This window comes from Copadichromis virginalis, linkage group LG16, assembly GCF_057382275.1.
Source record: "Copadichromis virginalis isolate Kocher_CV1m ecotype Utaka linkage group LG16, C_Virginalis_male_GT1.1, whole genome shotgun sequence".
NCBI lineage: Eukaryota > Metazoa > Chordata > Actinopteri > Cichliformes > Cichlidae > Copadichromis > Copadichromis virginalis.
In genome coordinates this window covers 10,533,159-10,548,259 of record NC_140633.1, presented here as the reverse complement: position 1 = coordinate 10,548,259, position 15,101 = coordinate 10,533,159, and the positions used below count along the sequence as shown (strand labels likewise).

At 41.1% G+C, this 15,101-nt stretch overlaps 1 protein-coding gene across 3 annotated transcripts in view; it reads right to left on the bottom strand.

Annotated features, from left to right (window-relative positions):
* Positions 1-279: 279 nt before the first annotated feature.
* The window catches only part of zmym2 (zinc finger, MYM-type 2), a 40,539-nt gene continuing 25,717 nt past the window's right edge, over positions 280-15,101 (bottom strand). For all 3 annotated transcript variants that reach the window (XM_085435259.1, XM_085435260.1, XM_085435258.1), the window contains exons 8-25: positions 13,149-13,299; positions 12,586-12,701; positions 11,862-11,987; positions 11,286-11,436; positions 10,915-11,087; positions 10,655-10,820; positions 10,422-10,450; positions 9,821-9,962; positions 8,691-8,812; positions 8,376-8,526; positions 8,067-8,198; positions 7,010-7,188; positions 6,736-6,928; positions 6,425-6,567; positions 5,389-5,503; positions 4,334-4,576; positions 3,803-3,944; positions 280-3,444 (exon numbers count right to left, since the gene is read on the bottom strand). In XM_085435259.1, the coding sequence (XP_085291385.1) occupies positions 3,210-3,444; positions 3,803-3,944; positions 4,334-4,576; positions 5,389-5,503; positions 6,425-6,567; positions 6,736-6,928; positions 7,010-7,188; positions 8,067-8,198; positions 8,376-8,526; positions 8,691-8,812; positions 9,821-9,962; positions 10,422-10,450; positions 10,655-10,820; positions 10,915-11,087; positions 11,286-11,436; positions 11,862-11,987; positions 12,586-12,701; positions 13,149-13,299 (2,709 nt within the window). In that variant the 3' untranslated portion in view covers positions 280-3,209. The remainder of the gene's footprint in view (positions 3,445-3,802; positions 3,945-4,333; positions 4,577-5,388; positions 5,504-6,424; positions 6,568-6,735; positions 6,929-7,009; positions 7,189-8,066; positions 8,199-8,375; positions 8,527-8,690; positions 8,813-9,820; positions 9,963-10,421; positions 10,451-10,654; positions 10,821-10,914; positions 11,088-11,285; positions 11,437-11,861; positions 11,988-12,585; positions 12,702-13,148; positions 13,300-15,101) is intronic.

Here is a 15,101-nt window from a genome sequence, read left to right as displayed (position 1 = left end):
ATGATCTGGTTTGGGGTTAGCACCGCGACAGGCACCAAGTGCCTTGAAGCCACAGCTCCAGACTTTGTGGTATACTGCAAAGTGTATTAAATTAAACACTTGACCTTTCTAGTTTAGAATAAAGATGCTAGTTATTTATACTTAGAAAAGAACAAATGTTTTACTCACCTCTAGTAAAAGGACTTTGCATAACAATTTTAAATACAGTTTATAAAAACAGTATAATAAGCTTTCTACATTTAGCATCTGTGTGTATAAATCCAAACACAATCAAGAAGCTGGTTAGAAAATGACTTCTTTATTTAACATGACCGTATCAGCATATCAGCCCACACACATAGCATCAGACTCAAGTCACAGTCACTCACTTTCAGTATATACAGATAGGCACATTCACATTAGGCATTAAAGCCAGCCACAGCATCTTCTGTAGGTCCAAACCTGTGGCATATTTGGCTGCTGCCTATGAGTCAGCCATCTTAATTGGGGTCCTCTGATCCAAGGTCTGTTTCAAACTTTCACAGACGAAATTAATGTTCTAAGCACACTGATCTGGAGTCAGAAATTGTGACCAGTGTTCTCCATCCAAATACAAACGGTTCTTCCTGAAATGTCATGCTGCAGTTTCAGCCCAATAAATGCAAACAGTTGTACAAATGAACAGGAGCACCTACTCTTTTGGGAAAATAAAACTCTGGAAGTGTATTCCCTGACTTTGTTCACCAGTTAAATCCTCTTCAGTCAGGTGGGTGTGATGTGGATTGTGCACGAGGACAAGTTTTAGGTTAGCGATATATTTGAGATGTTGATTGCATTCATGGAAACGTCAAACTCAGCATTAAAAGGACATTCCTTATATTTTGAGGAATGGCTGTGGAAGCTTTTACACGATCTCATTTTCAACTCCAAATCTTATATTACCTGGAATTTTAAATGTAATTTTTACTTGATGAAATTTAATCAAACTTTAAATCGTAAAAAGGGAGAACAAGTTTAAAAAAAAAAAAAGAAAAAAAAAAAAATAGTGTAACTTAAAAAACAAGTTCAGTTCACCAAAGAAAAAAATTAACCAATTACATGTCATGAAGCAAGCTTTTGCATTGCAGTGTTACCGCTCTACAAAAGCAAAGAACAGGACACTTAACACATGCTCAGTACTTAAACTAAGTTAAATTGAAAGTAAACTACAAATACAAACACAGGGGCAAACAGTGGGTTGCTAAACTTTGTATAATCCACGGCCTTCATCATTCACCAGAATTCTTTTAACGGGCGAGAAGGAGCAGGGAGGGTGCAGGTCTGCAGCAAATTTTCAATGAACGGCAAGAGGAGGAAATGATCCCCACTTAAAAACAAGAAAATCAAACCCATGTGTAAAGAGGATACAGTCAAACTAATAAAATGAGAAATAAATAATCAGCTGTATTAAAAAAAAAACAAAAAACAGAACAAGGCTTCTCAGGAGGCGGGTTTTCAAATTCGTTTTCTTTATCCTAAACTACAGTGTTCCTCTGTGTCGTCTCCATCTCAAACAAGCGCCTCGCCTTTGAGATATTTACACGTCAAAGCAACCCAATTTGGGCTTAGTAAGCATGTAATGCTACATTGCATGAATGGAGGTTTCCCTAATGTCCAATAAAGAAACGCAGCATGTTGGCAGGGAGCCTTTCCACCGCACCGCAGTGAGTCAGACCCTTTCCTGTCCTGGGATCAGTCCTGACTCCTTTCCCTTGTGAGCTGAAGTCCCCCTGTGGTGCAGCGGTTTTAGCCTGAGAGCAGTACTGACAAAGGAAGAGCAGCGTGTGGGTTCATGGGAGAATGAAAGCGGCCCATAATGAACATGTGGGATACAACAGGTCGCAGTTAATGGGACAAAAAGGGTGCTGATCTTGTGCTGCATTCTCACATGTACTGGAAATTCTAAAATTCCACTTTAATGCAGGGAAAATTTCTCACACCTAAAGTTTGACTTTGACATCATTGGTGGCACACATTTACAATACCGACAAAAACAAATAAAATAAAAAAAAACACACTCAAACACATCTGCCCTGTCAAAGGTTAAGTCTGACCAGAGGTGGAAAGCAGGAAAGTGATTCTTGTGTGATGCCAACTTAAATACAAGAAAGGAAACTGACACAGAAGTGCAGTCAGACACTAATTAGTCAATGTTCATTTTCAGAATGAATCGAGAGACATTTGCACCAACTTCCAATTTTTACCCGGTGTTTGTGTTTTGCACAAAATCTCAAGGTTGTTGGCGATTCTGTGTCTTCTTGTTTTACAACTTGTGTGTGTAAACAGCTCGAGCAGCAGTGGGGATAAACGTCAGCGCTCTCCACCCAACTGCTGCCATTAGCGATGTGACTGAATGAGTGAAAATGTCACAAGGCTAAAAGCAGTCTGACTGCACTTTAACACCAAATTTCTACTTAAGCATGAATCTCAGGTCTAAACCAAATGTTACTTGAACACAAAAATGACACCCTTACGTTCACTGAAAAGATGTCTGCGGCCAAAGCTGCGATCTTTCTGTCAGACATGGACATGCTAAACTGGAACCAGGAGTGTTTATTGTTTGTTTGTTTTAAAGCTGAACTGCCAATTGCTTCAACGATGGGATTCTGAACAGCACAGCTGGGGAGCACTTCTTCCTGCTGTCTTCCCATTCTGGGTGGTAATTTTGGTTTCAACTGTGTCCCTTTGCCTCTGTGATGCTTGGTACTGCCCTGTGGTCTCCCAGTGGCTGCTATAACTTCTTAAAAAGTGGGATTCTGTCGAATCTTTAATGTTTTTACGCTGCTTGAGCATAATGGACACACTCAGACTCCATGGAAATGCACAACAGAAAATTCTGTCATGAAAATATAACTGTCAATACACGTTTTCTACCTGATTTAATTGTGACAGTAAGCTCTTCATCCCCTCTCATCCTCATATTTATCGGAGTTCATCTCTATGCCTGTCCTCCTCAAGCTTCTTCTCTGAGGCAGAAGTAAAAGTTTGGGCTGCTTGTTGACCACTACTTTTAATCAGCCTCTGCTTTTTCTGTTGTAAATGTTCCTCACCTGGAGGAAACAGCAAGTCAGTGAAGAGGGAAACGAGGACTACAAGATAAGACAGGTGAAGAGGACATTCTACTATATACCCTACGTGTCCCCCTCCTCTCCTGTCTTTGCAGACTCTACGAACAGAAGTCCAAGCAACTGCTACTCCCCTCCAACTGTTTCACCCCCACCCTCTTCCTCCGTGTTTTCTTCCGTGTTTTCCTCCAGAAGTTGTTTGTCTGAGTAAATGTCCCTGACGAGGAGGATTCTGATGAGGAGGCTCTCCAGGATTCGTCGGTCCAGCGGTGTGGAGCTGAACCACAGCGGGTCATCTGGGCTGCAGTCCGGATCCGGCTGAACATAAAACACATCTAGGCTTTTCTGCAACGGGAGAGGACTGCAGGGAGGTAGGTAAGGAGGAGGGGGAAAAAAAAAAAAAAAAAAAAAGGCAAGCGGAAGGAACAAAAAAAGAAAAGTATTAGAAACAAGCAAAAAGGAGGTATTGTAGAAAAAGGGAGAAAAGTACAGGGAAAAGAGCACAGGGGAGGGAGAAAATGAATGCATGTATTGGTTTCAGTTTCCTCTTGAACAGTTAGGAGAAAATTTTGATGACATTAATTTATAGCAAGTCCTCATCTTTAAAGAGTCAGCACTGAAGTTCAGGATGTGAACAGCAATGAGTTCTAATCACAGGACTCAAGCCTTTACTTTACAGCCACTCTTAAGATTTATTCCAGTAAAAACACTGAACCCACCACTTGGATCTGTAGAGTTCATAGAGGTGACACTCGTGCTTCTTAGCCGGGCAGCGTTGGGCGGAGCCGCCAGAGTTGCTGTCGCGTTCCTCCTGCTCGTCGTCCTCGACCTTTCGTTTTCTCTTCCTCGACTCTGTTTGCACTGATCGTCCAACAGACAGAAAGGAAATTTTTGTAAAATTTTCCTCAAGGTTCTGCGTCTAAAACTAACATATGCAGAAACCACTAACACTTGTTTTGAACTGTAGATGATGGAAAATCAAGTTGAAAGACACAGAGGTCCACGGGCATTTATGGTTTTGAATTGTTTGGCTCTGAATGTTAACAAACTGGATATGAAATCAGAAATGTTTCAGCATCTAATGTGGACATAAAAACTATGAATCACTGAATGCTAAATTATACATCTTGTGATAATGTGCATGTGTGAATTTCACAAACAGGAAGTTCAATCGTCCATCACAGCTAGATGAGAATTTCTATGGCCAATATATACGAAGCATATCAACATGATGCATTTTCCAGCCTCACCATGGTGATCCTGAGAGATGGAAGGCACGCGGATGCAGATTGTGGTCTCCTTGGTAACAGGATGGAGTGTGTCTGGGCCGTAGACGTTAGAGAAGGAGAGGCGCAGGTGCTGCTCCACGGTGCGCAGGCCAAAGTATTTGGTGTTCAGGTAAACGAGCGAGCGCAGCAGAGCGGCGGGACTCTGCTCCCCGAGATGACGACTGCTCCACAAGCTCTGCTCCTCCACTCGACCCCACAGCGAGCCTAAAGAGAGACGATCCAATTCCACAGTCAACATCTACAACACTCATCAGTTCTTTCTTGTCTTTATCCACCATTTACATCTGCCAAATATAATTTTCTACCTGGGTACTACTTGTGCAGACATGGAACCTGTTCGTGTTGGAGCGGTGTCCTCATATTATATCATAGTGCAATCACAACGTGTCAGGATGTGAACAGCAGAAGAGTTATAATCACTGGACACGGCTCAGAATATCGAGAAACACAACAGGTTGTTTAACAGCACCGTGCCACTAGCTGGTGATAACAAGAATATATTCAAACACACTTTCCAGTGTCATCGTTATCAGTGTGGGATGAGTTTCTTAGCAAGTATCATAGCTTCCACATTCCACACTGCAATGAGATACTGTCTCACATCTGAGACGATCTGTTTTTGCCTTTTTCATCCACATTGTTGCTGCTGAAAAATGAGGAATTTAGGACATGAGTTTATGTCAAAATACAGTATGTAAAGTCACCTGAAAAACTAAGACCATCTTGCTGTGAAAGTGGCAAAATTAATGAGCTTTCTGACCATGGTCATGTCCATGAAAGAGTTATAGAAACTTCATGAATACATAAAGAATGAGAAAGACTGCATGATGAGGATAAAGTTGGGATTTGCAGTCTTTATTCAGTACTCAAATCTGTACAGTTTCATGATAAAGCAATATCGTGTTAATCAAATTGTTTCCAGAAAGAAATATTAAAATCTGACAAAGTACTCAAAACTGTGCTAATTCCAAGTGGAGCAGGCACACAAGGAGGGTCTTACTAAGGATTACACTCACCATCAGGAAGTACACTGGGCTGCCAGTCCTTCAGGACCTTGTTAAGCTCCTCTCCAAACTGCTGGTAGCATGGATCACTGAACAGGTCATCCTTCCGGCCTTTGGAGTGAAGATGCTTTAAACAAAAAACAAAACAAAACTATCAGTTAAAAAAAAAAAAATGAAGAAAATGAAAGGATCACAGAGCTTCAGTCTGTGGTTGCTCACATAGTTTAAAACCGTGTCCTCATATTCAAAAGCTCATCACTGCTTTTCAGGATGTGAACAGCAAATGGTTATAATCAATGGACACACTAATCTATAAAGTCAGACTGAGGGAAAGGAAAAGGAATAATATAATAAATATAAAAAAAACGAAAGAAAATGACCGCAAAGATGTAGTGAGCACAGAAAATCCTTAAATTCCCTTTTTGAACAGTGACGATTTTAAAGGAGGGAGGAACATCGACAAAGAAGAGGCCTGGAAAGAGGGGCAGACATTTTCAACCTTTTGAAGCCAAATATCCCAACACAACGATAAGTAACCCGATTAATCCGTTTCCACAAACAGATAAAGTCAGCCTTACACTTCTGTGGCAGAAAAATCACACTCCAGAGCTCTCTGAATGACCCCGCTCTCCACGCAGCAGCCATGCTCGATGACTACTCGCATGTGAGAGGAGGGGGGAAAAGAATGTGCACCAGTACTAAGGGTCCTACTGGAAACCCTCACTCGAAAATTAGTTCCTACTAAAAAAATTACTACAGATGGAATGACACTAGAATTTAAAAAGGTTAATAAGCCGATTCTTATTTTGTGTATATAATTTAAGTATTTAGATTTTTTTTTTTTAAACCTGCTTTTGAATTCTGTTTGGCCACATTTTTTTAATGAAATGTGGTAATGACAGACAAGTTAAAACTATTACTGTGACAAACCTACTGCTAACATCTACAAGACATGAACATTAAAAAAAAATTAAAATAAAATGCTCAGTTGAATTTTACAGTTGATGATTTGCTGCCTTCTCGAGAGGGGCAGCCGTTTCATACTAACCTGCTGGATCCCCAAACAGAGGTAGAGGATGCTGTCTGGAGAGTAGCGCTCCCCACTGGGCCTGCAGACCTCCCTGACAAAACGGGACAGAGCCACGTTCAGCTCCTCTGAACTCACTGACAAGAGGTTCCTTTTTGGCCGGGCTGCAGGAGACAGGAACAATCACCAACTGATGTTAGCAAACATGCAGTGTTTTTTTTATGTTTCCCAACAGGACAATCAATTTTTCTTTTCCAGCAAAGGAATGCACCTGGACTCTCTTAGTGTAACTACTGAACAGGGCAGGTGGGAAATGAAGGGGTTCAGTGTACCTGCTTTGGAGCTTTCCTGTGCTTTGGTGTCATCCGACTGATCAGGAGGAGACAGTGCCCAGCGTTTCCAGGCATTGATACCGTAGCGAGCTTTGAGAGGCAGTGATCGTCCTTCTGAGGTTCTGTTTGTTACATTTGAAGAAGAGGACGACGCTACATCTGGCTTCTCCTCCACTGCCAGCTTCTTGTTCCCCTTCAAGGCAAACAAACCCATTACTAACACAATCAAACTAAGTTTGCCATTGAAAATATTCTGGCACACACGTGTTATTACTTTTCTCCTGGATTGCGGTCGAGGTGCTGACTCCTTCGGTTCCTCCTTTGGTTCTTCCTTCGGTTCCTCCTTCAGTTCCTCCTTTGGTTCTTCCTTCAGTTCCTCCTTCTCTTCTGCCAGAACTGGAGGTAAAGCAAAGCCCATATCCTCATCATTTCCCTCTGGAACACGAGCGGGGTCTGAGGTTGAGAGAGGAAATAACACGCCTTCATGTAATATGGTTTTTAAAAAAAAAAAAAAAAAAAAGTACATCCAGGAAATCAAAGCAAATCAACCAATCAAGCAAACTAAAGCTGGAAAACGTGGAATTCACCCAATACGCAGGTTTACATAAATCGGACAGATTCATCGATCCAAACTGTGTCCAGAAAATGGTGTAACGACTTATTAACACTCTTTAAAATCCTTACATTAAAACCATCGATGTCAATGAGGCACAGAAAAAGGAAGAAAGAAGGAAAATAAAACTTGGATTGCAGGGCCAGTTGATGACTTCATACTCCTTTGAACAGTAAGCCAAAGCTTAAAACCTCTACACCGATAGGCGTGATGACAGCAGCTCCAGAAATAACCAGAGGGAAGAATTTTAATCTCAATTACTCTACTGATCCATTAAAAACCCCATGCAGTCAGATGTTGTTACATAAGACAAGAAATCAAATGGGAAGATGAACACAGAGGACGAGTGAGCAGGTCAGAGTGGGCAACAAAGGCACAGTATTAAATATACGAAGTCTTAAAATCGGTAATCTGAACACCTGAAATAAGGTTCATTAGAGGACTAGAGGTGGCTCTTAACAATTGATCTAATAAAAATAGTTTGCTCAAGCTATGAACAGCCATTATTAGAAATTATCCTTAGGAATTGTATGATTTTATTTTTTTTGGGGATCAGTAATTCTTAGCAAGCGATGAAAACTACAGTTAAGAAAAAAAACTGGAGTTATTGTTAATGCACAAAATACTATAAAACTGCTTTTAAAACAGCTTGCTCCTGACTCTGTGCCTCTTATCCAGTATTCTCAGGTTTACAGCTACATGCTCAGAAGACGTTTACCTTGAGGAAAGTCTGCCTCCAAGTCCAGGTCGGGCTCATACTTCTCCTCCTCTTCTTCCTCAGAGCTGCTGCTGGTGCTGCTGGAAGACTCCTGGCCTTCAGGCTCCCTCTTCACCTTCACAGGTTTTACATCTGAATCATAAAGAAGGGTAGATCCTCACTGTCATGGTTTGCTGCAGCTTTCTTCCACTTCTCTCTTTTTATCAGCATATATAAAGAAACCGTCAGAAGCTAGTATAAGGGCTGTGTTCGGCACCTCTCTGATAAGCAATCTTTTAACCCGTATATTCAATCCTGGCGTGGGCTCACCTGGCTTCCGATCCTCTGTTATCACCTCAGCCATGGTGATCAGGTCGTCCTCCAGAGGATCAGAGGGCACCTTGGTTTTCAGTTCGTTGATGGTCTGGACGATCTCTTCTGCCCCCTGCAGGGTAGTGGGCAAGAACACAGGCACAGGAACCTGGAGGGGACAGGGTATCAAATTAATTAGTAATCAGATCACCGACTTGCAAGTTTATCTTTATAGCTTGCGCAAATTTGTGTTTAATTATTTTTTTCCTTCTAAAATTTTATACGTTTAATTTTAAGCAAGGATAAATCATATGCAGTATGCTCAAGTCTTACCGGTACAGGCAGAGAGAGAGGAGTGGGAGTGACCTGTGAATACATATTCATAGGCATGGGAATGAACACGGGCACAGGTATAGGTACAGGCACGTACTCCCTCTTCACACCATCATCTACATCTGTGGGAACACACACGTCAAATCATTATGTAAGCCGGGTGTTTCAAACATATGGCTTGTGGACCAGAGCTGGGCACCCAGAGGGTCTAATCTTCAACCAGTGATTCCTCTCAGCCTCCAAGCAGACACACCAATTTCCAAAATCCTAAATCACCTTGTTCTCAAGTTATTGCATTCACAAGATTTAAAAACAAAACAAAACCACAAAACAACTTGCTCTGTCTGACCTTAAGGTCAAGGACACCGGCATTCACACTAATCGGATTTTTTTAGTAGATGCAGCAGTGTTATCAACCTGAACATCCTACGTCACCACGTTTTTCAATTATCACATTTACAAACTTGGGTGTCTGCGCCACCCACCATCCTGGTGGCGTGACTACAAAATCCCATCAGCCTTTTATGACGGAGGGGTAAAAATTATTGGAAGACAAAATTCAATTGAATCCAATGTTTTTATTATCAGCCTGAGATCAAACTGGACTGTATAAGATCTTAGAACTAAAATGAGCTATACATATCTGCCATAAGCAAACTCGTACAGCGTACCTCTGAAGTTGCGTTTCACAGTTCACGTCCTCGGTCGTTCACGTATTTTCCTTAAAATCTAACAAATATTTGTTCCACCACAATTTTGCATAAAGCACAAATATCCTCCAATTGTTTCAAAGAGGAAACCACGGCTTGGGATGGCAAAATATCCCTGTACCGAGAGGTAGGAGGTTTGAAAGTAGCCAATCCAAGAACATTATTCGTCTCTCCTTTCTGCATTCCCGGCATGCTTTGCTGAGTGTTCTTGTCTCTCCTGTTTTGTTCTTCTTAAAGCCCTAAGGGTGCCACCCAAATGCATATTTATTATATTATAACAACAGGCATTTATATTCATTTTTTGAATGCTCTAGAATCGTAAACCCTGCAAATTTCATGGGGTCGACTGTATTAATGGGACACAAAGAAATGATTTTAAAATTATGAGTGCCAGGAATTTGTTAACGATTGTGTTTTTACCTGTCTGTAAGAGTTTGCTCTGCATGTGTGGCTTGCAGTAGGTAGCCTTGGTCAGTGTGAGTGGTTTGCAGAGCACCGCCTTGTTCTTTACATCTCTCACCAAACCTCCGCCAGTGTATGCCGCAGTGCTCTGGTTTACCAGCTGCAACATAGAAGACAAAATAAATCAACAGAAGAATAATTGATTTTAGATGAACTAATAAGATCTGTGTTTTTCCAGGAAGTAAATCAGTTCCACAGGCTACATTTCAAAACTATTAGGTAGTAAATACATGAGCCAGAACATTAATAACGTAGCTGCTCATCAAGCTTACAATTCATCCCATTTCGCAGGTTATTGCCCATAAAGCAGCAAACATGAGCTTGACCACAGTTTGGGTTAAGACCTAATAGGTGGTCAGTGAGTATAGGTTTGATTAAACTTTGACCAATACCCTAGGAGGAGTATCAGTTGTCGTGGACAGATGGATATCTCGCCATGACAAAAACTCACAGGTCCTTTTTGCTACATGAGCTAAAAACGCTTTCAAAAGGCAACTAGTGCTACATGATTTAAAAACAAGTGCTTTGATCAAGTCACCTTTTAAATATTCTTACTTACCCCAAGTTTGGCCCCTGGCACATCAATCCCTGTAAGACAGAAATGGAATATATGTCAACTAACATTCACATATAAGCATGACTTTATTTCCATTTTTTGGCACTGGATAACATTTCCTGATATTTGACAAAACCAACTTCTGTTACAAGGATGTAGATATGTCCAAGAGCGACACTTTGAAGCAAAAACCTGGTTCTTTCAGGGACACAAAGAGACACACACACAGTTTTTACCTAGGGTCGTATTCTCAGGGCCCTTCTGTGTGACCATGATGGGCTCATTCTGCTGGCAGTAGAACCTTAACAGGCACTCTTGATCACAGAACTGCTTCACCTCTGACCTCCACATCACAGACTCTGTCAGGTTACCCTGCACCTTACAACAGTCACACCTCGCCGCCTAGTGGACATGACGACATAGCTCTCGTTAATGTTCTCGCACTGTTTTTCCACATAGAAAAAACATGTATTTCATGGAGTGCGTGTCAGCAGACCTTATAGTACCAGTCGTTGAACTTCTTGGCACACGCCTCGCTGCAGAAGTCCCGGGTCATACCTCCGAGCGGTCGGGTTACACCTCTCTTACAGAGTTGGTTGCAGTGGTTACAGCTCACACATTTCAGACCCAAACGCTTAATAAAATCCTGCTTGAATAACAACTTGCAACCTAAGGAGGGAAGAAAACAAACAAACAAAACAAACAGAAAATGAATTAAAGCTTACAAACAGGATATATATGACTTCAGATAAATGAGACAGGGTTCAAATGACAACTATGAATGTCTAAATGGGCCAACAGCCAGCATGGGATGACATCAAATTGCCAATTCTACTTCAAGCAGAGAAGAGGACAGGCGATGAGTACCTTCGCTGCAGAATGGTCTCTTGACCCCCGAGAACTTGACCATCTCATGTAGTGTCTTCTCCTCTTGGCAGTACTCGCAAAATGTCACAATACAGTGAAGCTTCTTGTAGTCTTCACAACACGTTTTGCTACAGAACTGGTAGACCTTATCCTGAAGGCACACACATTCAGAGAAACGTACTGCAGCCATTCTGTTTTAAGATACATCAAAATTACATCTTCACACAGTAGAAATGCTCCCATGGCTTCTGCACCTCTCCATCTTTTTTCACTGCACATGACATCACTCACTGTATCACAGGAGGCAGTATTAGGAACTTATCTTTCTACATCATGCTTTCTAATGCAAAATATAGACGTGAATTTGCACAAAATTTAACGTAAACCGTACATTCCTCTTGTGCAGACCTTTAAAAGGAATTGTGCAGCACAACAGGCAAAGAAAAGTTCAGTTCTCAGACAAGCTTAGCAGATTTTAAAATAGTTTACACTGCTTTAGAGTGATATTTGTAGAAAACAAGAGGCACTCCGTGTTCCATCTTTATGAACGTTGGTTCACTTCAAGGATGGTCTCACCTCCCACTCCAGTATTTCAGGCTTTAAGCTGAACACTCCTCGACAGTAGTTACATTTCAGCTTGACTGTGCTGTTTGTGGTGGACAAAGGTGCCTGTCCATTGGTGGCTGTCTGAAGAGTAGCATTCTGTTTAAAAACAAAAAGTTTTAAACATGCATGCTTTCACAAACATCCTGATGGTATATCCAAACACATCACCAGCTTCAGCTAGATCCACAAGCTCATCTCTACACGTGTTTGGTATTACAGAAAATTTTATATTATAAAAATACATGAAGTCACAGTAGTTTTTACAAAATCTGTTTCCTCGTTGATATGTAAATGAATGCAACATGAGTCTTAAAAACTAATCAGGCCATAGACGCCACAGAGGAAACCTGCAGTATTTGAGCTGCTGAGCTCAATGAAAAAATAATCTTGGTTTTATTTTCTGCAACTTTGATGATTCTCATCTCCACTGTTATGATTAAGATCCCACATGTATTCAATCTTCCTATAGATAAGTATGAACACAGGCATAAGTATCACAGGCATCAGAGCAGAATTTAATCAGGTTATTGAAATATTTACAGAATGGTATTAATATACCCGTTTACCTCATTTCAGCAGCATCCTGCTTCATCATCAAACACATAACAATAAGGGGTTTCATTCAGATACATCAAACAGCTACTGTGCCAACATGTCTTTTAAAGAGCCCAGATTTGTTTGAAATGAGTCTCACCTGGAACTTGGTTACACACTGTGAGCTGCAGAAGTTAAGGACATTTCCCTCTGGTAGCGTGGCCTGATACTGTGGTAAAGAATTCCTCTTACAGAAATGACAGGTGGGCTCTGTGCCTGCACACACAGGTGTTAGGCATTAAAACACAGAAATAAAAGCAAATCTGAAACGCAGGTCTTTCTAAGTAACTCTCATACTCAATTCATTTTGTTGGTAAAGTGATTCGGTTTTCTAAAAACTAATGAGCAGGTGTGGATATACTAGTTCAAAGGAGCCATTTTCTGCTTCCGGCAAACCAGTCAACCTAAATGCACTCACACAGGGAGATCATTTGATTGTGAACACAAACAATAAGCAACCCAGCACTTTTCAAACTAAATGCCTATTATGTTGCTCCCCACTTGCAGTGTTAATTATCCTAATGCCAGCTCAACATCTTATGGTACCTGTGCAGAAATATGGATCTCTAGGTTAAGTCTCTGGACTAAAAAAAGGCTGAAAGTGAAAGCTAAATTATGAGAGAGCTGTTTCAAAGTTGCTGCTTGTGTATTGTGGTTACTCACTGATGATGGATGTTGTTGTCAGCTTGCCCTTGTTCATACAATTAACAGAGCAGTAGGAGACCATGGTGCCACCTGCCCCGACGCTATGGAGTACCTCTCCCGTCTTAATCAGTGTTTTGCAAGACAGGCAGCTCTCAAGTTTACTGTGAGCCTGAGAGAGACAGGGAAAGCACCACAACTTAACAAGACATCGCTAACTGATCATGCTAACAGATACAAAATGTGGCAACAACAAAATGTTTTGAATGTTTGTAAACCTTCTGGGAAGCTAGCATCTTAGACTTCTGATGAACGCTTTCAACAGTCCACATGTTTGTTTTGAGATCCATTTCCCACCGTTTGGCCCAGAGATTAGAACTATTACTGAAACTTGCAGTGATGACCTCAGGCTGTAAAACTACTCACTGGTTTTCTTAATAAAATGAATGTTTAACCTTTGAAAGACAAAAAGAACAATATGTTCACAAATGTTGTGAAAATGGAACTGAATACTTGAGACTATGCCATTTGCCTTGTTATTCATTTGTAAGAAAAGTTTGACATTTTTTGAAAAAACAAACAAAAACAAACATTAACACAATGGCAGAATAGTAAGGTTTGGCAGATCTCAGGGTCATTCTCATTCACTCATTTGTTGTGGATTTATCCTTCAGTGGGACACCAACACTGAACCCCTACAATGTAATCTATAGTGTAATCTGACTTGCACCTCCCTAGAACAATAACTACGCACGGCGTTGACGCAGCCTGCAACGATTGTGACTGGTTGGTTCAGTACTGTTGAGTCCTTGGGTGCTTTTCCAGCTACTTTTTTGCCACAGTTTTTGATTTTATCAATAAGAGAATATCACAATCATCTCATGCTAATCATAGCATTAATATACACTCACAAATGTCAACAAAATCAGAAACTCAGAATGAACATGAGGGAAAAAAGAAGTGAAAAAAAACCCAAAAAACTTTAGGACCCAAAAAAATGATGGAAAACAAGGAGCAAGGATCCAGGGGGGAAAGAAGACCGGGCATTTTATTTGTTTCTATTGTGTGGCACCGCATGTAAAAACACTGGGACACAATCATATGGTAATTAACACATAATGCACCAGCACAAGCATAAATAAACGTCCACCACTTACGTGGGTTAAATCATAGACTCACAAAGATTCCCCAAAGGAGTCTAAATCAGGCCTCAGGTGGGGATGCTGCCTGAGTAAAGGCATGTAGGAGGCAGGACGCACAAATCTTCTGCAAGATTAACTGGACATCACACACTTTGTATTAAGGAGTTGGAAAATTAAAATCTGTTTAAATATTTGCTATATACACAGCTCAGCTGGTTCAGGAATCCCCTGCATGTAGGGATGGGTTCCCACTGTTTCAATTCCTTGGAATTGTTTGCCATTTTTGCAAACTATTCCCTTATCGATTCCAGTCGCCCCAAATGACGTCACCACGTTGCGGAGCGTCATTTACCTGGCAGGAAACATGGTACCTAAGCGGCTCAAACACTCAAAAGTTTGGTTATACTTTACGAGAACGGATAACAACAGGACAACTTGCAATACTTGCAAAGTAGATATTTCATTTAAGGGAGGAAACACTACGAATATGCAAAAGCATTTGCTCACAAAACACACGATGACCTTAAATGAATGTCGTGTTTTTAATTCCGCTCCGGGTTCGTGAATCTCAACCCAGCAGCAGCGGTAACGTTTGTACGTCCTCTCCCGTTAACTCGGCAGGTAAATAATCAACTAACAGTGCATATTATGTTAGCGCGATCTGCCTTATTACAAAACCTGCCATTACTGTGCGTTTAGGTGACCATGATGAGAGAGACAGAGTCTGGCTCACATGCTGGCAGTTCTTGCTGCAGTCTACTGGTAGCGTCTCCTTTCAGGCCAGGATAGACGAAAGTCACCGATCAGTGACTAATCACCTCAAGAATATTTC